General features: G+C 46.1%; 1 protein-coding gene across 2 annotated transcripts in view; it reads right to left on the bottom strand.

Annotated features, from left to right (window-relative positions):
- Nucleotides 1–4,711: 4,711 nt before the first annotated feature.
- pax7a (paired box 7a) overlaps nt 4,712–22,727 on the bottom strand; it is a gene marked incomplete at its 3' end in the record, with an annotated part of 39,880 nt that continues 21,864 nt past the window's right edge. The window contains exons 6-9 of one of the 2 annotated variants that reach the window (XM_084035838.1): nt 17,755–17,920; nt 17,191–17,384; nt 5,981–6,224; nt 4,712–4,865 (exon numbers count right to left, since the gene is read on the bottom strand). In XM_084035838.1, coding sequence (XP_083891964.1) covers nt 4,750–4,865; nt 5,981–6,224; nt 17,191–17,384; nt 17,755–17,920 — 720 coding nt within the window. Of the gene's footprint in view, nt 4,866–5,972; nt 6,225–17,190; nt 17,385–17,754; nt 17,921–22,727 lie in introns of those variants that run through there. The other variant, XM_084035839.1, reaches the window with a different exon arrangement.

Here is a 22,727-nt window from a genome sequence, read left to right as displayed (position 1 = left end):
CAGGTTCGGGAGCCCGGTCCTAAATGAGATCTGAATCAGAGCCTCTATTCCATGGCTCAATTTGAAAGTGAGTATGACCAGGCCGGGGCTGTAACTTCTCTATCGCTGCCTCCTGAGCGATAGGGCCTCTTGGTCTCTACTGCGAGGCTCAGGAGTTCCATTTCCATCCCTGTGATCTAAACAAACCCATTACCGCCAGTCATTTATGCACAGGGGCAGTACGCTAGCCGCGGGCCGTGTCCTCAGGCTAAGCTACCGTGGCGCAGTGCCACCTTCAATGGCCCTATGTCCATATAGAGAGCAGGAGCGGAGAGCTTGGGCCCCTGCACTTTATCTAAACCTCTCCAGAGAGGCGAGTGGAATCGGCTCTTGTGGGCTCTGTTTATCCAATGCTCCTGTAGTCAATCAATTAGGGGATCAAAGGAGGAGATGAGGGAAGTGTCACAAAGCTCTCCCACACACCACCGCCTGAGCCGCCACCTCGTCCACTCTGAGTGACAGCAGACCGGGAGGGAGACAAAACTCCCGGGCCCGGCACCTCAGGAGACGGGCTGGAGCAGAGAGGACAACCATAGCACATGGCCAAGGCTAATCTGGACACCAGAACACACTTTTATGTGGGGGATGAAACGCAGCGGACAGAGCTTTCACCTTCCAGTGCATAGTAAATAATATATTATATTGAGAGGAGGTCGCCTCAGATAGGAACATATCAATATAGTCAGTGACCACATTCCCGCCTTATTGACGTGCCTCATCAGAGCCCCAGAATGCTGCTTTTTTCCCCCAAATTGTGTGTTTTGTAATTAGACACTGAAGAGAATTTCCACTTGCATCAAATGTAACCGAGCCTTGATGATATAATGTGTTGATAACGCTGCAGTTTGAAGCCGATTTCAATCTGTAAATCCAAAGCGAATATTAAATTCTCTGCGTCTATTTATACGAGGCGAGCTGTTCAAAGCTCTCAAATATATCGAACACAGTATGAAATATGACAGTTACCTCACGTTTATTCACATGGCTTCTTATTTTATATGGCATCAAATTGATCTCCTAATACAATTTGATGTTAATGATGTTAATACGTGTGATTAGCGATGCCTTTCATTAGCTTGATTTAATTGCACAATCTTTTTGCTTAATATAAAAATGTAAATACATCTGAACTTGGTATGATTTTCCTGTCTTGACTCATTTACACAAGATTATGGACATTTTATAGCTGCAGTGACGGCAGACACACATCTGCAACGTGACTGAAGTGTTGACTGGACTGGACAAAAAACCTGAATGAGCTCCAAGTGTTCTGACGTGTAACATGAAACGCAGCGGATGCTCCCTCACCACACCGGTTAGTTCCCCTGCATTCACGCCATACCACACAGATCTGCAGACAGCATTCCTCGGTCAGCGGCGGTCGAGGAGAGCCTGCCGGTCAGTGGGCGCAATGAATGACTTCCTCCAGCTGCAACCAGACACGCTCGCAGTCTGTGTCTCCGAGTCTGAGCTCTCATCACTCCCTAATCACATCACCAGCGCTGGAACAAGTGTACTGAACACACACACACACACACACACACACACACATGAATGCATACATACACTATATGCACAGGTGCACTTATAAACCTCACCTTGAGGCTCCAACCTTAATTGTAAAAACGTGATTCATATTTTATTTCTTACTCAAATAAATGTCACATAATTTGAACAAGAAACAGCAAATTCTCACATTTGAGAAGCAGAATTTCTGTCGTTTTTGTTCAAAGAATGACTTAAATGATCAATTATTTATAGATTATATTGTAGATATAGTTGTGGATTCATTTTATGGAATGCATCAATTGACAACACACTGTTAAAGCACCTGAAATTAAACCGTAATATGTTTTAAAGCAGTACCCGCTCGGCCGGCTGCTTGGCCTCCGTTACTGATGCTCACAGCTTCCCTTTGGTCCTCAGCAACAGACAGAGAGACAGACAGACAGACAGACAGACAGACAGACAGACAGACAGACAGACAGACAGACAGACAGACAGACAGACAGACAGACATCCCATTTTAGTTGAATGGAAAACAATCGACACGATTAAAAAAATAAGAGACAAGTTGCAGAATCAGTTTTTTTTTGTTTTTATCTTTAATTGATAACAGTTACGCCAGTGTTACAGTAAACACACCAACAGGCTGAAGGTAGTAAATACCAGTACAAGTTTCCCACTACTCTAATACTTCATACAGCAGAATAAATTATACCATGATAATATACACACATGCGAAACAGAAAAAGGAGTAAAGCAAAGCACAAATGTCAGAAAGCAAACTAAACAGGTTAAGGGTCAAACGGACGGGGGGGAGGGGGGATAAGGAGTCGTATGCTTTAAATATCCAAATGTTTATTGACGCAAGTGTTAGAAATGGGTTTGATACACTAAAGACGATTTTCTAAAATTCTTCATTTTTAAAATATACACGAGTGAGGCGTCTAAGCGTCGCAGTTGGAGCTGCTGCGATTCAGTGCGGAGTCAGCGTTGCTTTGACTTCTTCTCCTGTGAGTCTTAGTGGTCCACAAATCAAACGTGACTCGGGGTCACGTTTCCCAGAGCAGAGAGGCTGCCGTTCCCCAGCTTCATCACCGTCCTGAACCGCGGGGTTAAGTCTCCAGGCGTGCTAGGTCCGTGGTCCAGTCAAGTCTGGTCTGCACGAATAATCAGTCTGTGAGATCAGGTGGGGTGAAGACACCTTCAAAAAGCTCTGACACACAAAGATGTTTCATCCAGCCAGCTTTCAAATATACAGCGGTCCTGTGGTCCAGGGACTTCATCTTCCATTGAGCTCCGGTTCATCCTCTTTTATACAATTTGCAATTGGAATATTTTTAAATGTAATTTATATGTGACTCATTTATACAAATTCATTCTTACCTGGGCCGAAAAAACAGGTAGAAAAACTTTTGGTTAAAAACAGGTAAACCAATTAAATACAATTAAAAACAAAACCAAACAGAAAACAAGCCAGTTAATGAAACTCAAATCAAACATTAACTTCCACAGATCCCTTGCTTACCTACCACTCAACATAGCTTTGTTTTAGTATAAAACATACTCTTTATAAACAAACAATACACAATCTGCTCCAGCTACTGTACAGTGTTCGGTTTTTAAAAGGCGACTCGTCGTCGTCGTCGCTGCCAAAGGAAAGCTCACTCGGCTGGTCCCGGATGTCAAAGGTCAACTATGAGTTCTACACAAATGTCTCATATCCACTATTCTTTCAATTGTTTTCTTTTTTTTTGTACATTTCCGTGAGTATGTCAAAGCGGAGGATTAGAGTGGGGGGAGGGGGCAATCAGTGGTGTTACCTGTGCCCTTTCACAACTGACTGGATTATATGATTTTCCAGAGTGCATGTGAATGGCACAGCTTGTGTACTTTTTAATCTCGTGATGGAAAGCGTTGGAATGCTCGTAGTTTAATCGTACGTGGAGCTGAAGGAATGTTTTCGAAAGGAATGCTCGTCGAGTCTGAGAGTGGAAACCGAACCGGAGGTGCATTTACAAAATGAGCTAATTATTCTGTGAAAACAGAAATACTGGCTGGTAATGGGGAAGGGTCACTGTGAATTAGCTTTGACGTTATTTTGCGTGTGATTTAATCTGCTTTACACTGTCCAAGTCACACTGGGTTCCCTGGCAGATGGGATTTGGGAGGAGGAGAGGGGGGATCTGGGGGTGGGGGGTGGGATTGAGTTAGCCCTCCTTGGCAAGGTCCATATTTCTAAACAAAATACATTAATTTCCCCAATCCTGTTTTTGCAAACAATGCCCCCCTCCCCACGGACCGCGGCTAAGGATGGGATGGAGGTTAGAAGGGGAAAGCTATTGGCCGCCAAAACGCTGCTTTAATTCCCTGCAGAATCCATCCAGCCAGACTTCCCACAGAGTGGCCAAGTTCTTTAGGAATGTCAAGATGAATATGAAAGTGGGAAGGTCAAATCGTTCACGAACATTAGAGCCCAGGGAACAGGCAGAGGAACAGCAGCTTGGAAAACAATCATCCTCTCTTTTGTGTGACGGCACCGACGCGCCAGAAAACATGCACACGCAAACACTCGCTCCCGAACCGTCTCAGTCATCCACACTGTGTTTATACGCACCGACATCTAACAAGAGAAAAGAGATACGCATGGAATCAAAGAACAACATAAATCACATTAACCATAATCATATAACAGCAACAATAATCTTAACAATATCAAAAAGGAACAAGAATAAGAGTCGTTCAAAATGATATTGGCTTTGTTAACTACTATGAACAGCAAGGTCAAAGTACATGTTGTTGATGGCTCTAAATGTGTGCTGGACTGCAGCCGTGACAAACAGGAACTCGGGGCCACGGCGGTTTGACTGTCCTCGGGTGGAGTCGGGGTTCTGTCTGGCCTTCTGAGCGAAAATGAAACGGGGCTTTGGGGCTGGGGAGGGAGTACAAGGAATATTCAGAAGGGGAGGGTGCAGAGCCGCCTGGTGGTTCACAATGAAAAGTTGAGTTCAATCCCCCCGAAGCGTCACTGTCTCTGGTTCACAGTCTGTGATGACGCTGATGTCATGGCCCGGGCTGCAGAGCAAGCAGCAGAGAGGCGAGCTGGACTTGGAGTCCAGACCTGATGGAGCATGGAGGAGGTGGGGGGTTGGAGGGGGGGTGGAGGGCGGTGCAGGGTGTGTCCCGGGGCGGAGGGGGGGGGAGGCTTTAGTAGGCCTGTCCCGTCTCCACCTGCAGCAGTCCCAGCACGGCTGAGTGGTCTCCAAGTTTCATCCTCCGCTGGGTGGACAAGCTCACGTTCTTAGCCAGGTAGTCCACAGCAGCTGCAGAGACAAAAAGCAGACGTCAGACACAAACGATATTTAATCACATTCCTCTGATTTAGGCTGAAGTAAGTTATGGCAGAAGCGAGTGAGTCAAAGGAAAAACAATTCGCAGCTAGAGAGAGTGGAAGATAATAATAAAAAGCAGCCCTTTCCCCGTGCCTTGTCTGAGGTTGGCATGCTGCTGGCACGGAGCGCGTGCATCCTGGTGAAGTCTCCGTGCTGTCACTCAGCCGGGTCCCCGTGTGTGTTCTGTGTGCCAGTCTTCATTACACTTGGCATCTCTGATTTCATGCCCTCCACACTCCACATGGCCGATCATTTTCCTGCTCAGACAGCAGCTCTCTTCTCTCCCCTCCATTCATTACCCATCTACTGTGCTCAATCACCATCTTAATTAACCTCACATCAGCTCACATCCGCACTGCCATCAGTTTTCCTCGCTCGCTGACAACAAACACTGGTACGCGCGCGCATAAAAAAAAACGTGAAGGGTTGGCACGCGCTCACACAGCGCGGCGACGAAAAACAACAAGAGGCCGCACAATGCAGCGGATGACGACTAGAAGGTGCATATAAATACAAACAAATGTGGGCTAGCTGGTGCTGGCCGGCTGGCTTGTTGGGGAAGTGTGCTTCTTTTTACCTCTTATGAATGGCTGTGACAGCATCAGTCAATTATGCTAATCTAATAAAGCAAACTCTTTCCTGCCCTGAGGGTGTGTGTGTGTGTGTGTGAGTGTGTGTGTGTGTGGAGAAAAGAGAACGAGGGAGAGGTGGGCAAGAGGACACTGTGGCCCCTGAGGGTGTGCCGTTCTTTGAAGTAGCCCTCTCCTCTTTCCCATCCAAGTGGAGTGGGGTGTGACTAAGGCAGCTCTCTGGGAGAATGGCGGCGGTGTTTGTGGCGGTGCGAGGGGGGTCTTTATCAAGAGCACGTGTCTGCCTCCACCAACCAGGGTGCAAAGGTCAGGAGGCTCTCTTGCCTGGGAGTTGGGCATCACTTCATAGGCTTTTTTTTTTTTTAAATGTAGTCAACCTAAGAGGATGTAAAGGAATGACTCACTCGGACAGATGAAGAGACAAACAAACAGTATGTAGATAGAGGTTTTACTCACTCTGGCCGTACTGGCTGTACTGGTAGCCTGCGGTGACGGGGTCCACGCTGTAGCTTGTGGCGCTGTAGGTGGGGGGGCAGTATGACTGGGAGGAGGCCAGGCTGTCCTTTATGGAGTCGGAGCGCTGGCTACAGCTGGCTGAGATGGGGTTGGAGCTCTCCAGGCTGCCGTGCAGGGGGGAAATGGAAAAGTCGTGCTGGGTCTGGGAGGGGACGGCGCTGGGGTTACTCAGGATGCTCATCACCTGGGGGGGAGGAGGGGGGACAGAGGATGTTAGAAATTTGGAAAATTGAGGATCAAAGCATTGACAGAGTTTTTCCCCCTGAAAATATAATATAATATATCCTAGCACTTCACAGTAAAGATGCCAATAGAAATACAACCATTTCAACTTTAAAATGGGGAAAGGGAGAAACTTTTTTTTTTTTTTTTAAAGAGCAGGGGAAAGGATACAAGGAGGGTGATGAGGTTAAAAAAAGGAGAAAGGGAACAAGAGAGACTGTTTCCATTAGCTGGCACTGCCAGTAAGTGTTCTGCTGTGGGACAGAAGGGTCCCAGGGTGATAATAAACCCACCATCCGTGCCAGACAGCCCCTGTCCCGGAGCCTGAGGCCTGAGCCCGAGCCTACAGCACAACAAGCACCAAGGGAGTCCCTAATCCCTCGCCCCTAGCCTACTCATCTCATGAATAGTAATGGAGTTGGAACTGGTAAATGATCCCTTCAGATCACCACACAAAGTAGGCTTCCACAAACCATACTGAGGGGCCCGCTGATACTGCAGGTTGAGGCTCGCCTCAATATCACAGTGTGTGTATATAATTCATCGTGCATAAAAGCCTCCAATTCAATATTCTAGATTAATGTAATAGTCTGTGACATTCGTCAGAAGAAGGTCTCAAAATATGGTAAAATGGAGGAGATTACCTCTGGTGCTGCTAGCCCAGAGTGAAGCACAGCGGCCCAGAACATGTGAAGAATTTAGTTTTTATATGCTGCGAGTTTCGTTAAGTGAAAAAGGAAAGCGTGTTTGTGTGGCTGTGTAGCGTGTGGGGGGGGGGGGGGGGGGGGGTAAAAAAAAAGAGGGAATTGTCCCACACATGCTTCCCTCCTATAGCAGGGAAGCCTTCCCTTCAACATCAGGTTCATGTTGAGTTTTGCTATGCTGCACTGGCCTTTGGCCCCTTGGCTGCTAAACCAATTAGCCCATCATGGAGGTGGTTACACAGGGGTGATGCACAGGCAGATGTATGTTTGCATGCATTGCACGGCCAACATAAAGGCAACGCAGGGGCAAGCCAAACACTCCACAAATGATGCACCGGGGCAGGAATATCCCGCAGAGGGAAAATAACCATATTCTGCAAATGAATCATATCTACAGAAAAAGGCCTCCCAGGAAATACGGAGCACTCGGAGCCCACCAGAAACATAAAGGCTGGTTAGTCATTTCCACATGTTAATTCTATCAGTATGGAAACCCCCACCCCCCCACCCTCCGTCCCCCTCCACATCTGTGGTCTGCGGACAAGGCATGTGACATGTATCCATAAGAGGGAGATTCATGGCCTTCTTCATGCCGGACACATGTGATGCTCCTTCCCCATATGGAGCCGAGCTGCACACTCTGAGGAGGATGAGAGGAGGATGTGTCCCGATGGGTTGTGATGGCTGAGCGTGAAGGCGGCGGAGCTCGTTAAGTGTCCTGAGAGAGACGGCTGGAGGGCATGAGTCCATTTTAGTCGTTGCTTAATTGAAGCTTGATTACATCGCTTCCTCGTGAAATAGAATGGCCAACAATTGGGCCGAATATTATTCATGCTCATAAAAGTTCTTCAAAAGAAAATGACTCCTTATCACGTTTTTTCCTATTTTAGCGAATTAGGATGGTTCGTCCACTTAAGAGTCTAACAAGTGTTGTCATCTGTGAGGACGTAGCTTCAGCCTGAAGAGGATTCTGTCTCCGTGATGTGAGTTTTACTAGAGGGGAGAAGGTACGCTCTTCTGGACTCACATTAGCTGGTGTTCACACCGATATAACAGAAGGTACAGATATAGATGATCGTATCTATCAATCGTCATGCTGGACTGTGTTGGTGTCACTTCAGCGTCTCAGCAAAGTAGTTTCCTTCCACGCACATCTACGGTATTTTAGGTTTTCCATGGTCAATTTTAATGCACAGTTTTTCTTACTTCACATTCAGGTTGTTCAATGATACTTAATCACACAAGCTTGTAAAAACACGGACACTTTAACGTGTTTTTGTTGCTACATGCCGTGTAAAAAAAACCCCCCCAAACTTCACAGATATTACATTCTGGCACAAAGTGTAGTATTCCTGCTGGCCAGTGAATTACCTCACGGAGTGGAATAAAATACTTTTGGTTCAATTTGTGTATACAACATGCACACAGCTGGATGGACTAATGCAATGTGGTTTCACTGAATGGGAATGCATCAGGAAGTGTTGAATTACACCTCTCAGTAAACACACAGGTGCATTAAACGAGACTCTGAATTAGTGTAACATTTTTAGAGGTGAGAAAGAATATCTACATCATTTTTCCTAACATACTCTTTACACTCTTGCAGCGAAGACTTCCTCCCCCCCTCCCCTCCCACCTCCCTCTCTTTTCCCTGCATACGGCGTCCTCAGCAGCCCAGAGTTCGTTTGTTGTTTGACGTTGTGTGAGTGCTGGTTTGGGAGATAATGCGAGCCAGGACCTAGTTTAAAGGACAATGCTCCAGGGCCTTCCCTGCCTCCCTCACCCCCTCTGCTCACCCTCTCCGTTTTCTGCTCCCTCTCTACAGATAGATTACTTTATAAATAATAATAAAAAAGTAATTAATTCTCTCAACTTCTGAGCCCTCGAGCCTGTGGCGAAGTGAATGGGGGGGGGAGTGTAAATTGATACAATGTGCATCCTTTCAGATAAATAAATAGCGCACTTGAAAACACAAAAAGAGGCCCTTTCATACCTCCCTAATTTCTTCAACAGTCAAATTACATTTTTTTTTTTTGTCTGCGTGAATGTTTGACGAGATGTTCTTTGTTGGATTTTTTTTGCCAGAATAAAACAATGTGACAGAGACGGAGCGGAGAGAAACACTGGGAGTGATACAAGAAAAGAAGCAAAACAAAAAGAAGGGGGGAAAGTCAGCAGAGGAGTGCAGACGTGCTGCAACAACCCCATTTTTCATTAAAAGTTGTTTAGCCAATTTAGTTCTTACTTAGTGGACATTATTTAAATGTGAATGATTTATGTGCAGCATATTGTCATGACGTTGTAGCAGCTTGACGGTAATAAGTGGACACGTGAACGAAAACAACATAAATGCACAAATGTGAAAAAGGAAACGGAGAAAATATGATAGCCGATAGAAAGAGGGCGAGAGGGGCAGAAGAGGGGAAGAGAAAGTGATATCGAGTGAGTGAGAGGAAAGTGGAGGCTTTGGGAAGTACAAAGACTGCTGTAGGACTGCGGTGGCCTGAGGGCTCGCCTGCCTAGAGAGCTGATAGGAGCCCCTTCTGTTCCATTCCCGGCGCCAGCGCCAACACACCCCGCTCCACAAATACTCTTAATCTGCGCAAGACTGGATTAGTTCCTCTGTCACCGATAGCACTCTGTTCTGCCCAAATCAAAATGCCCCCAAGATGTACCTTTAAGTTAGGCAGAGGTCATCGGGGCAGACGGGGGGAAAATGAGCACTCCAAATGTCTGTAAGTTATCTGAGCGCTGCAGAATAGCATCTTGCACCTTAGCAGATCAGGCCGGCTGATACCCGCCTCAGCAGAGAGCGATGAAAGATCCATAGTGATGACACTGAAATTCAGATCAATATTTGAAGGCCAGTCCTGAGGATGTGATTAGTGTCTGACTTTGTGAACAGAACTATATATATATATATATATATATATATATATATATATATATATATATATATATATATAAATAACTTTATTTTAATTCATCCAAATAATTGTAAAAAAAATCTGAAAATCTGAAACAAAACAAACACGAAGAAACAAATGCAAGAAATTAAAATATCAGGGACCCCCAAAGTCAGTCGACTCCTGCTCCCACGACGTCCCACCCTTCCCCCCATCCCTCACATGAGAGGGCCAGCCCAGCGGGCAGTAAGGCCCCTCATCTGAGCAGACAAAATGACTATTTAAAAATAACAGTGATTGCATAAATTGAATTAAAGCGTTTTGGTCACGGTGGAGGTGGCGCGAGGGGTGGCGCGGGGCCGCAGCAGACAGCCGGGACGGTGGCAGGCAGCAGATGACGGGCTCTGGCCTTGCATGCCACTGTGTTAATTGGCCGCGGCACATTAATAAAAACTGAAAAGTGTCTTCCACCAGCGCCATAGGATGAAGAGACAGAATGAGAGGTAGCACGGGAGGAAGGGGGGTGGAGGGTGCTGGAGGGAGAGAAATGAGCCTTTGAAGAATGCGGTCCGTATGGGGGGGGTGGGGGGCTAATTGTGTTCAATTAATTGGCTGATTGGCACTGACAGAATCTGGGCACTGACAAGTCAGGCACAGATGAGGACGATTAGTGGGCACTGGAACAAGCTGTCACTCCTCACAACATGTTAGCCATCTTGCTCCTGTGTCTCTGTCCCGTGAAGCTGTTCATGCATACAAAGGAAGCTGAAACAAGTGGAAAAGGAGTATTTATTTTAGGGATGTACATGCCTATTCTCCCCCCCTCCTTGCACATTTTCATTAAGCTAAATCCTCTCCTGCCCACTTTAGCTCATGCTAGTTTTAGTGTTCAAGAAAGCACAGCTGCTCAAGCAGGAGGAAAGCCCCCCCCCCCCCCCCCCCCCCTCCTAAACATCCCACAGTATAAGCTATAAACTTGGCCCCCACGCTAACCAGAGGTTAATATGCCGTCTATTGGACTGCAATTGGAGAACGTGTGGGGAGCAATCCTCTATTCTCTGCTAGTGATATGCTTGAGTAACTATGGGACGGATTCAGCCACTGGGAACAAGAGAGGCCCCTTCAAAGCATGCACACACACACACACACACACACACATTCATACACGCACACACACACACACACACAGACTTCAGCTCTCCGCACCTTGCACCAACGCCTCTTCTAAATTAAACGGCAGATTTTCTGATTCCAGGAGAGTGGTTTCAGTGAGGCAAGGCCTCTGTGTGTGTGTGTGTGTGTGTGTGTGTGTGTGTGTGTGTGTGTGTGTGTGTGTGTGTGTGTGTGTGTGAGGGAGCTGCTGCAGAAGGAAAGCGAGGCGGATCGAGGGAGTGAAGGAGAAAAGGGGGGAGGCAGAAGAGGAGGAGGAGGGTGGGGGTTGTTTGCTAAAAGCAGCAGGGGCCAGGTCTCGTGAAAAATGTCAGGTCAAATTGTTCTTGACAGTGTTAATATCTGCACCTCATAGCCATAATTACATGTAAATAAATAGTGAAATAGCTCTCAGCTGGAGACTGAGAGGGGAGAGCTGCCGCGTGAGACAACCAGCTGAGGACCCGACCACTTCCCATATTCTCCTCTCATTGTCAGGAGGAAGAGAGGAGGGGAGAGGAGGAGACACGTGCAATGAACCATGTTGGCAATAGTTCCTCATATTTCAAGCCCTTTTTCTTTTTTTCTTCTTCTTTTTTTTGCAAAGGCTAAGCAAACTGTGAGTGTTAGATCAACTTTGTGAAGGGGTCACCAGCAACGCGTGGTCCACAGCGAAGCAGGGTCCAGGAAAACAACGAGGGACATGCAGACCAGGGGGGGAAGGATGGACAGAATGAGAAAACGTGAGAGAGAGAGAAAGAGTCAGAGAGAGTATCAATCACAGCGATGCACCTGTCAGAGTGGCATCTGGAACTAAGAGGAACCACATGCTGCTAGACAACAACCCGAGACCTCCGGCTAGTAGGACAGGTTCACAGCAGAACGGCCCTCCTTCTTCCCCCGGCCGTCCCATATCCCACTGCACCCTGACCCTTGACCCCGGAGAAATGGTCACCCAGCACATGTCCTGCAGACACTTCACCTGCCCAGTGGGCTACTGCACTCTATTATTATTATTATTATTATTATTATTATTATTATTATTATTATTATTATGATTATTATCATTCTCATTCTCATTATTATTATTTTTTTATTATTATTATTATTATCATCATTATCATTATTATTATCCTCATTATCATCATCATTATTATTTCAATACAAGTCACCTTCACATTGTGTATGTATGAGGCTGGAATTGCGGCGGATCAGCATGTGACACAGTGCATGTCCGTGTGTAATAGGTATTTTAGATAGGATCGATGTCTGTGCCTATACTTTAATAAAGGCAGTATCACTCTCCACCTTATAGGCATTTCAACTGCGTGGGACACAGCATGTGAATCAGTCTCAGTCATTTTCCTCCTTAAATCCCCATCTTCTAGGATTTACTGAAATTCATATTGGCTGCCTCTGCAAGATAAATGTAAATCACATTCCCTTATATTTACTATTTATCAGGATGCAGCAGCTCACTTTCAGCAGGAAATATCTCTCACCCGCACACAAACACCCTTGCATTTAAATAGCATTTTTATTGTCCACCATAGCCTTTCATCTGGGCGTAGGGAGAAGAGCTGCCTCTCCAGGGGAGAGAGTTGGAGCAGGAGAGGAAGGTGGGGAGAGAGAGAGAGAGCAAAGCACTACTGGCAAGGCTTCATGCAATGACAAAAAGCCAAATGGAGGGAAGGTTGGTAGGTGAAAAATAGATTATGAATACATAAAGCTCCAACCAAAAATATTTTGGAATGGGAAAGAAAAATGTCTTCACTTCGGGTGCTCGGGGAGACGTAAGAGATGGAGCGAGCAACAAATGGCTCAGGTGTACGGCAGCATGGCGAATGAGAACTCTCACCACCATGTGCTCTTTGGTTCTGTATAGTAAAGCTTTGAGTTCAGAACTATGTCACACTTTATATTAAAAAACTACAGACCGCGCATTACGCACGAGTCTCTGCCAGCCGCGGAAATAGACGGAGACACGCCGCCGTACAGAAAAATGAAGCTGCGCCGGCCGCCGAGGTACATCTCTGGTGTCACAGACACAGAATCTTTCCTCAGAGTTCAAAAGTGTTGCAAAAAACAACAGCAAACATTAATAATCTGTGCAGAAACAGTATAGCCAGTGGATATGATTTACAGTCCCTGGATTTTCTTGGCAGCTGCCAACAGCAGGTCTCTTTTTTCTGAAAGCCTCTTACATCTTTTTTTATACTTGCCAAATTGAAACAGTATTTGTTTTAATGGGAGTTCTAATTAACCAGTATGTATTCCCCCTCTTGCTCTGCGAGTGGCTGAGCTATGAATGCAGGCTATGTGCTCATCCGCTTTGATTTGTTGTCAGTGGAGCCTGCCAGCTGACACAGTGCCCGGTGAGAGGCTTAATGCCCAAGTTTTAATAATGTGGGGGACTACATGAATCTCCCCCTCTCATTGGTATTCAGGTGCAGAATGTCTTGTTAGAAGTCAGGGAGGGAGGCGGAATGAAGCCAGAGCTCCAGATTGTTCCGTACATTTTCCCCTCTCCATTTTTTTTTTTTTTTTTTTTGGCAACGGCAGAGCTCGCTTCTTAAAAATAATTCATCCCGTTTTTAAAAGAAGCGTCTGCGCTAGCTAATGGAAGAGCAGCAGCACAGTTTGGAGTCTCCCCTGGCTTATCTCTCTCAGACAGTTGTGGGGAGTCGCTGGTGAGCATGGTGTCAGCGTGCGTGGTACGGTGCAGCGCCGCGCGGGGCAGGCAGGCAGGCCTGGGGACACAGATCAAAGGGAGGCAGGGGTGAGAGCCGCTCTTCCTCTGATCCCGTGTACGTGTGTGTGTGTGTGTGTGTGTGTGTGTGTGTGTGGGAGGCCCGGCCCACTCACACAGCCCAAAGGCCCTCCTCAGATACACACACACACACACACACACACATCCTTGTCATTCCAAAACACTTCCATAAAACTGCTAAACAGAAAAAAAAAAAGTTCCTCACTAAACTTTGCAAACTTCCTTTATTAAAACAGAAATGAAATCTCCATCCATCACACCTTTGACTCGCCGCTCTTCCGATCACGTCGCCATGTAAAACCACTGAAAAGCACGCAGCATCTCTACCTCTACTCTGCAGAAGAAATGCCTTTTGATCCGTATTATTCCCTAATGTCTCTGAAGGATTGAAACCCAAGTTGTGCCACTGAGCTCCCCCTTGCACAGCTCCGGCTCTCCAGTCAGCACAGTTGTTTTCTTTCCTCTCCCAGCAGGTGTCCCTGTCATGCAATAATGAGGATTTCAGCCCAAATGTCTCCCCACAAACGCATGCCACATGAACACCGCTTCAAACAAGCATTTGAAAAGAATCTAAAAGGCTCTCTGGAGTTTCACACCACCAGGGTTTACATACACTATTCTTAATAGATGACTGTTGGCTGTCAAGGAACGCCCTCTTCGGTTACAGGAAGGCTGCTCGTCCCGTTGTTTTGTGGTTATTGTAGGCATTTTCTAATTTGAAGCATCGTGGTGGCAATGTGAGGACGAGACAAAGGCGATTTTCAAATGGAATATAAGCTGAAAAGACCACAATAAAGCAGACATGAGCTTAAAACTTGAGGGAAGGATAAAGAGTATTTTTCATACTGGAATGCCTGTCCTGCGTGCCCTTGCCTTCTTTCCAACACCTGCTGTGCCACTAAATGAAACAAGACCAACAACAAAACACACTTCTGGTTTCATACCTTTTTGCCCAGCCATGCACAGCTTCACTCTCAGCACCCCTAATATATTGCCTCCCTCAACCCGGGCAAACACGTTGTATATCCCACAATGACGGCAAGCAGTTTGAGCGCGGACGGCTTTTCCAGCCGCCAGTAATGGGAAAATATGTGCTGTCGGGATAGGTTATGGAATTGGGATGGACGCGAGCTCCTGTCGGGACTGCTGAACGTCGCAGGATTCCATTACAGACTTGGCACCACGCCGCCGCAGCCCATTTACTGGGAATCAGAGAATTTTTGTCAATCTTTACAGCCACCGCTAGGCCATCAATGCCAGACACTTGAAGAAATAGCTTGCACATACCAATGCACAAGCATATCTCCTGCAAACAGATGCTGTCTGTAACTTACAATATCAAATTCTCATTTCCACCTCGATAGAGTTTCTTTGTGCTGCTTTTTTTTTTTTTGCACTACATGGGAGGAAAAACGTGCTGGAGAAATGAAAACAAACAAATATACTGTGAGAATTTCCCAAAGCTGAAACTGATTTTTGTTTAAATGCAAAGATAAGACAATATCTGACATGGAGAAGGAAAAAGAGAGAGAGAGAGAGAGAGAGAGAGAGAGAGAGAGAGAGAGAGAGAGAGAGAGAGAGAGAGAGAGAGGCTGGCCTTCCCAGCAGGACGCTGCACCACAGAGTGAACTCTGATTCTGCTGTCAGTGGGAACATTCATCTCCATGCTGAGAGACTGATAGGAATGCCACACAGCATTCTGCATGCATTCAATACATTTCAATTCTGTGTCGTGCAAACATGGTGTGAACATCAACACATCTAACCCCACATGCATTTGCCCCTCTAAAAAAATTAAAATCCATAATATAACTTCTAAATAAGTAAACGAATTAAAAAGATAAAAATGCATTTTCAGGTGTTTTTTTTAAAGACTTTAATCAAACCCACTTGATGGAGTAATTGAATAGTGAAAATCCATGCTGTACTGTTGCCCAAAGGCTGCTGTCCTAATCCTCACTATGACAGGAAATGTTTAATATCCCAACACATTCTTAAATGCCTGTGAAGAGAGGGAGAGAAAGCGACAGTGCACCCCATGCCAGTATTAGAGAGAGCCATTAATGAAAAAAAGGCTCCATGTTCCTGGTGTTTTTCTGCAGGTTTGCAGTGAGAGCATTAGCAGTTAAAGCCCCTGTGCCACGATTAACAATCAAACACGCTGTGAGCCTCCATGTTATCCTCCGTCGCTCCAGCAGGAGAGAAAATCTCTTTTTTGTCACAAAATCCTTAATTCTTTCTTCTCTGAAGAAAGAGGGTAATACCAAGAATGTTTCCAATCTTCTTTGAGAAATATTTGAGGAAGAAGAAAAAAAAAAAAAAAAAAAAAAAAACTCCCAATAAAACACGTGTGAACGACGGGGTAATTGTGGACAAATGCAGCATTGAAATTCATTTTCAACTCTTTACACACCATTTCAATCTTATTTTCTGCCTGTTAACCACATCTTGTTGGCGAGGGTGGGCAAGACTGGCCAGTATTGATGGGTAATTGTGTATAATTCACTCCGTACACACGATTTGCATCAATACAAATCATTTTTTTTTCATTCTGAGCTACTTAAAGCTCAACCCCGTACCATAGTCGCATTTAAACGCTCATTAATGGAGGTGTCCAAAGAGGTTAACATGTGAAATCCAGCGCTTTTCAGGAGGGGGAGCAAACAAACCTGAACACACCGTGTCACACATTAATACGGCACGGAGGAGAATGGGTAGGGGAGATATTTGAGGGATTTAAACCGCAATTAGGAAACCCAGAAACCTAAGTAGGCTGGGTAATGTCCTTTATCATGACACATGTGAAGTAGCCAGCAGGAAAACCCTACCAGGAAAACCTCACAAGACGAGAGCACATTGCTTCTGTCGCTCCGTACGAAGAGCTGCCTGGAAATCATGCAGCAAAGAGACGGAGAAAAAATGGCTACGCAGCTACGGAGTCTTCCAGCTGCAGACAATTACGTGAAGAAGATTATGGGTCTACATTTATAAGCTTTAGCTAATTATTTCATCTGCATGTGTTCTCACTGTGCTGCACAAGGATTTAGATGTCCCAGGAAAGTCGGAAATCGCTGTTTGGAGCAGCTTGAGTACTTGCGGTACTATCAAGATGAATTTTAATTTGTTGATGTTAATCCAATTGTTTTACAAATGTAGCAATTTAGAGTAGCTAAAATAAATCCCAGGCTTTGGAAGGCGAACATAAAAGCCCACACTGGCAGTTATTTTGTTGAACATGCTGTTTCGGAATTTTAATTTCAGCGAAATACAATTAAAAACTCAGAACAGTGAGAGGAGGAGGAGGAGGAGCAGGAGGGGGGAGCTAGGCTGATGAATGTTAACACTACCTGTACGTGAGAACACCGTTTATACTGTGGAGGTGAAACTTGTTGGACTGACCTGTGGGGAGAGCCCGTTGCCGACGGCGTTCATGTGGTTGCCGGATGCTGAGGGGCTCATGAAGGTATCGGAGTAGCTGGAGAAGCCGTGGCGATTGGATGAGAGGCCGTAAGCAGAGCTGCCGTCAGCGGTCAGGCCTCCCTGGTGCATGGAGGACGGAGGCAGGGGTTGGGGTCTGTGCAATGTGCTGCCCTCTGGCACCAAGAAACAACAGACAACAGGTCAGAGAGAGAAAAATAAGAAAACAGCTTCCTCAAAGCACATTAAGTCATAAGTCATACATTAAATGTTCTTCTTCAAATTAATTCCGGTAGAGTAATGTGTCTTTATGCACAGGCTGAGTGAAGAGAACGCTTGTTCCCGTTTCGCTGCGACAAAGATGCGATTGTAAACATAACTACGTGCTGCATGGCTCGTATGTAATTGATAATGTTTTTCACATGCACATAAAATACAAATGGCATACCACAAAATTAATAGGAGTAATGCAATCTTTGCCCAAATTCGATTAAATGCAGAGAACATACTGTATGTTTCCGGGAAGCAGAAATGTGCTGGTCTTACCCTGCGATAGTGTGGTGCCGGGGTAGCCGGACTCCTGGAGTTGGTATGTGGGTAAACTTGGCATCCCTGTGGGTGGGAATCCTCCCGGTAGCAGGTGGTTGAAGGCGGCTAGCTGGTTGGCGCCGGCCTGTTTACGCCACCGAGCTCGCCTGTTGCTGAACCACACCTGAAGAGAAGAACACTCACTTTAATTCAAATTATTTGCCTATTTTCTAAGTTTGCACGTTGAGCTCCTGCAGGTTTCAAGTTGTTTTCTCTTTATTTTCTCCGTTTCCGTTTGTGCCGAGAGTCGTTTGTCTGCAGCCGATTGGCGGTCCACTCCGCTGCCACCTGTGATTAATCTGCCAGTTAGCGTGAGTGGTGGTGCTGGTGGTAGTCGAGAGCATCCCTGTGGGAGCTGCCATACAGGCTCAGTGGTCCGTCCCTGTTGTTCTTAAGTGGCTGAAGCTGTGATCTGTATAAACAGCCTGCTCTAAGCCCCCTTCAGAGGGGAGAAGTCATTTAAAGGTCAGAGGTAGGCCACTAGCCTCAACATCACACACCTCGAGTATGTTTGTGAAGCTACTGGATGCTTTAAGAGAGGCCATCACTTCTCGGCAGACGTGGAGAAAACAATAAAAGTCATGCTGCCGCCGCTGTGTTAACGTGGTTGTTTTTAAGAGCGTAAAAAGTCAGTGTAAAGAGAAAGAAACCGGTTTTAACTTTTAAAGTCAAAGAGTTCTTAGGCTCCAAAATAGCAAACTTCTCACAAAATGAGCAGGACCAAGGCGCAGACACACAATGTCAACTCCCTGAATGAAAAAGGGGAAAAATAGGACTCTTTTGAACCACAAAGATTTACACATTTTAAAAAGGCTTCTGCTTCAACAAAACATGAATATAATCAGGCCCTTTTGAAAAGAGCCAGCAACCTGTTCCATTTAACCAAGACAAGGGCCGGGCTTCACTGTGTGCTAAGGGTTGAAGGACATTGATCTATGCCTCGCACAGGCAATTCATCAGAGTTTAATACACTGTCAGCGCAGTTCATCTACTGTTGTGTTTCAAACGGCCCGGGCCATTGTGAGAGCACATGAAAGCGGGGGACAAAAGCCCCTCCATACGCCACGGAGAACAGTGGACACAAAGAGGGGGCGTCCCTTTTAAACAGGTCTTAAAGAGGGACACTTTCAAGGGGACTTACACAGCGACATACTCGCTGCTTTTCGGGGGCTGCCTCTTTTTGTACACACAAACATACATATAAACTCGTATAGGCCTACAAGGGATCTGAGCCCAACGGAGATCTTAATTTGAATGTGCTTCTTTTCCCACACAGTTGCTGCCTCTGCAAAGACGAGGTGATTTTTTTTTTTTTTTTTTTTTTTGCCCACAGCTCGGTTTAGTCGTGATCGCTCGCTAGAAAGAAAATGGTACGCAACAGGCGATGACTGTGGGGGGAAACAGTCAAACACGCAACCAACACGGAATCTTTATCTCAAGCCTGATTGCTTCTAAAGACTGAATCAGTCAATCAGCTCGTCCAAAACAAATGTGGTGAGTGGCTCCAGTAACGTTTCTGCTATTGGGATGTAGTGGAGCGTGGTCCAAGGTCTGAACTAAGCTCCTACTGGGCCAGACAAACAGCTGCCTGGCCCAGGGGAGGGGGGGGGCACACCCCTTTCTTCCACACACTCTCCATCACCCCACCCCGCGGTGCCACTTCACCTCCGACCTCATCCACTCACCCCACCCCTCTTTTATGTTCACTTTCACTTCCTTTCCCCGTTGTCAGCCGAGCTTAGGGAGGAGGTGTTCCATCACGGCAGACACAAAACACTTAAACGTTGACGTCCGCTTTTTGTTTTTACCGCTCGGCGTTCCTTCTCTCACTCCCAACTTTGCTAATGTGTCCAGTAAACACAGAGATTCATTTTTTGTCGCCGCTGCATCAAAATTTCGCAAAAACAAAAAGATTTCACATTACAATCCAATCGTTGTTAATGCTAATGTTTAAAAATGGATTTGCATGTGTTGCTTACGCTTCCTTCACACCAAACTTACCGAAACTACCAAACAAGCTGCATCTCTATGGAGTCCGTGTGCAACGTGTCCACTTGGATATATGGCCACGCTGCTGCTGACGGTTGTGTAGCTCTCAGCACGGACGGAGATAAACATGTACACAAGTACGCCCCGTACGCTATCACACACATGCACACGTATGCACACAATCGCTCTCACATGGGCCGACACACAGCCTGGAGCTGAGGATTTGAGGCTGGCGCTTTGGAACCTGATCACAAAGTCACCTTGGACCACAGATCCTCCTTCTGCTCTCCCACAATCCGGTTTAATTCTCTGCAGTACAGACAGTCGCAGTGCTCCTCCATGTCTGCTCCTATCTACCTACAAGTGTGCCGCCGAATTCACGTGGCTCACTCCTGTTTCCTTTTCACGGACTAAAAGGTTTCCCCCTGCATCCAGTATACGCTTGGATAGGTCTGCGCCGCATCTCGGGTTATGGCGAAGGTTTTGGAGGATGGAAGAGCAGCAACCCGTCTTACCGAAGTCAAGCTTAGCCCTGCTTGTGTGAGAAAAGAGGAAAGGCTTGGAGGGAGGCACGGTTGGAGGAGGGTGAAGGTTGTTGAGGAAGAAGAGGGGTCTAGTTGCAAACCTCAAACAATCAGATAAACCTTCAGTTTCAGTTCCTAGTTTGGTGATTTATTTGCCTTTTAATCTTCCGTTCACTCTCAGACGACAGAATGCTGATCGGTGATAAAAAACGCGCGAACAAACATCGTAAACGTCTGACACTGCATCGCGGTGGAAATCTCTCACCGTTGTCTCTGGTAAATAGGATCACTCTTATTTCAGAATTCGCCGTTCAGACGATCCTCCATGAATTATTTTGTCAAAAGACAAGCGCTGAATGTGTGTGACGCCTTTCAGGAGCCAATTTGCAACATTTGGTAGATGAATAACGAGCCGAGATAATGACAAAACAAAATGTGCTGCTGACTTCATATCCACAAAAACACAGAGGGGTGATGCAAGCAGCCTCAACATACAAATCCTCTTCTCTCTCATACCACGCAATACCCCCCTCCTCCTCCTCCTCCTCCTCTCTGCTTCCCCTCTTCTCCCCCCCCCTCTCTCTCTGATTCTCTCCCTGCTTGCCTTCCAGACTGGCACTATGCTAATTAAAGTAGCTAGGAGTGTGAATTTGAGAGGAGAGTGGGATTAGCTTGATAAGTATCAGGAGTACAGAAGCACTGTACCAAAGTCATTTAAATTCTAATAATAAAAAAACTGTTAGAACATTCACACTGATGCATTGCAACAATTTCTCCCCTACAATCTACACAAATCCTATTTATTCCTTTTATGAAACATAAACCCATACTGGCGGGAATACAGTTGCCTGTTGGGTTTGGTTGTCACCGCTCAGCTCCATTGTGATCTCCTCTCTTGCCGCTGGTACTCCACTGATATTATAACAATCAGGGAAACTGTGTAGTACCTCCCGATACCTCCTGATGGGATTATATTTTCAGTCAAAACTTGTTGGGAATTTGCCTTTACTGGTCCGTGCCGTAAAGCTACACAGTCATACGTCTTTTTGCTCTGCGCTCATTCCGTCGCACAAGCCACAGATAAAGAGAGAAACTTTTTACCCAATTGATTTTCCACGCTTCGTAAAAAAGAAAAAGAAAAAAGATGCTCGTACCTTATTAGATTCCACTAAGTGTAATAGCTACATGTGGAATGTTTATTGGTAATGAAAGAGGATCTATGTGACAGAATCGGTAAAGCGAGCCGGAGGCGGCGTGCTGAGATGATGAGTCTGAGCCCAGACTCAGAAGTCGCTCTCTTAAAAACTTCAGTCTAAATAGAGGAGAATGTAATTTGCTGCATCTGAGAGCGCTGATTTACAGCCTATTGCCTGCACCCCTTCCCCCCACCTGGTCCTCTCTGCAGAGGGAACGGACACAAGCGATGCCCCCTTCTCTAACAGGCTCTGCCGCCCGCTCCCGTTTAAAAACTGAGGGGTTATCAGATGGAAAGTGGGAGCTCAGCTGGGAGCGCACGCTGAAGGTGGACTCGGCAGTATCGCCTCTCACTGAGACGGCCTGGAACTAACCGACGAGAGATACGGATCATATCCCACAATTTGTCAGTTGGGGCGATAAAAGCGTTTGCGGGGCTCGTGGTGGTGGAGGAGCGCCGGTAGCTGCGCTGAGAGGGGGCAGCGGGGCTGATAAAGATGGTGAGAAGGGTCTTAAAATGGCAGATGAGGGCAGACACAAGGGAGTTGGCTCATTTTAGGAGTTTAGGTCGCGAGTCAGCACTAAAGCCAAACACTCATCACATCTAAGAGAAGTTGAATTTACAACACCGGTGCAGCAAGTAGACTTTACCTACGAATCCAAGCTGAAAATAATTTGCTTTGCACATTACCACCCTGTTTAATGACCGCTGGGGTAACAGTGAAGCATGACCACGGACACAAATGCCAGTTAAAATACGAGTCTGTGGGATCAGTGACACCACCTGCCAATACTTTCTCTCTCAGCCCCAAACACCAGTTTGTCTGCGGACAACATCTGGAAGATGCGTCATTGCAGCTGTGCTGGAGAAGCTTTGCTCTCAGGCCAAAGGGTCTCCTCTCTCCTGCCCTGTGACGGGCCTTTTGGGCACTTATGTGAAAGCCCAGCTGGTGGACATTTTCAAAATGCTGTGATGCAAACAACCCTCACACACACCAGATAATTCACATTCAAACATAAGTCTTCCAGATATCTTTAGTATCTAATTCCTAATAAAAATGCTTGGGAGTTAATGTTTGTGTGGTATTCCATCTGTTTGAAAAAACTTGAAGAATAATGACCCCTTTGTGATTTATGCTACTAGAAAACTATGAGACTTGTTGTTATAGTTCAGTCTTATTTCACCAAACTGCAGCACGACTTTAGGCATTATTTATTTTGGCT

Source organism: Eutrigla gurnardus (assembly GCF_963514095.1).
Source record: "Eutrigla gurnardus genome assembly, chromosome: 2".
Taxonomy (NCBI): Eukaryota; Metazoa; Chordata; class Actinopteri; order Perciformes; family Triglidae; genus Eutrigla; species Eutrigla gurnardus.
The sequence above is the reverse complement of the archived record's forward strand: the minus strand, read 5'-3'. Positions and strand labels throughout refer to the sequence as shown.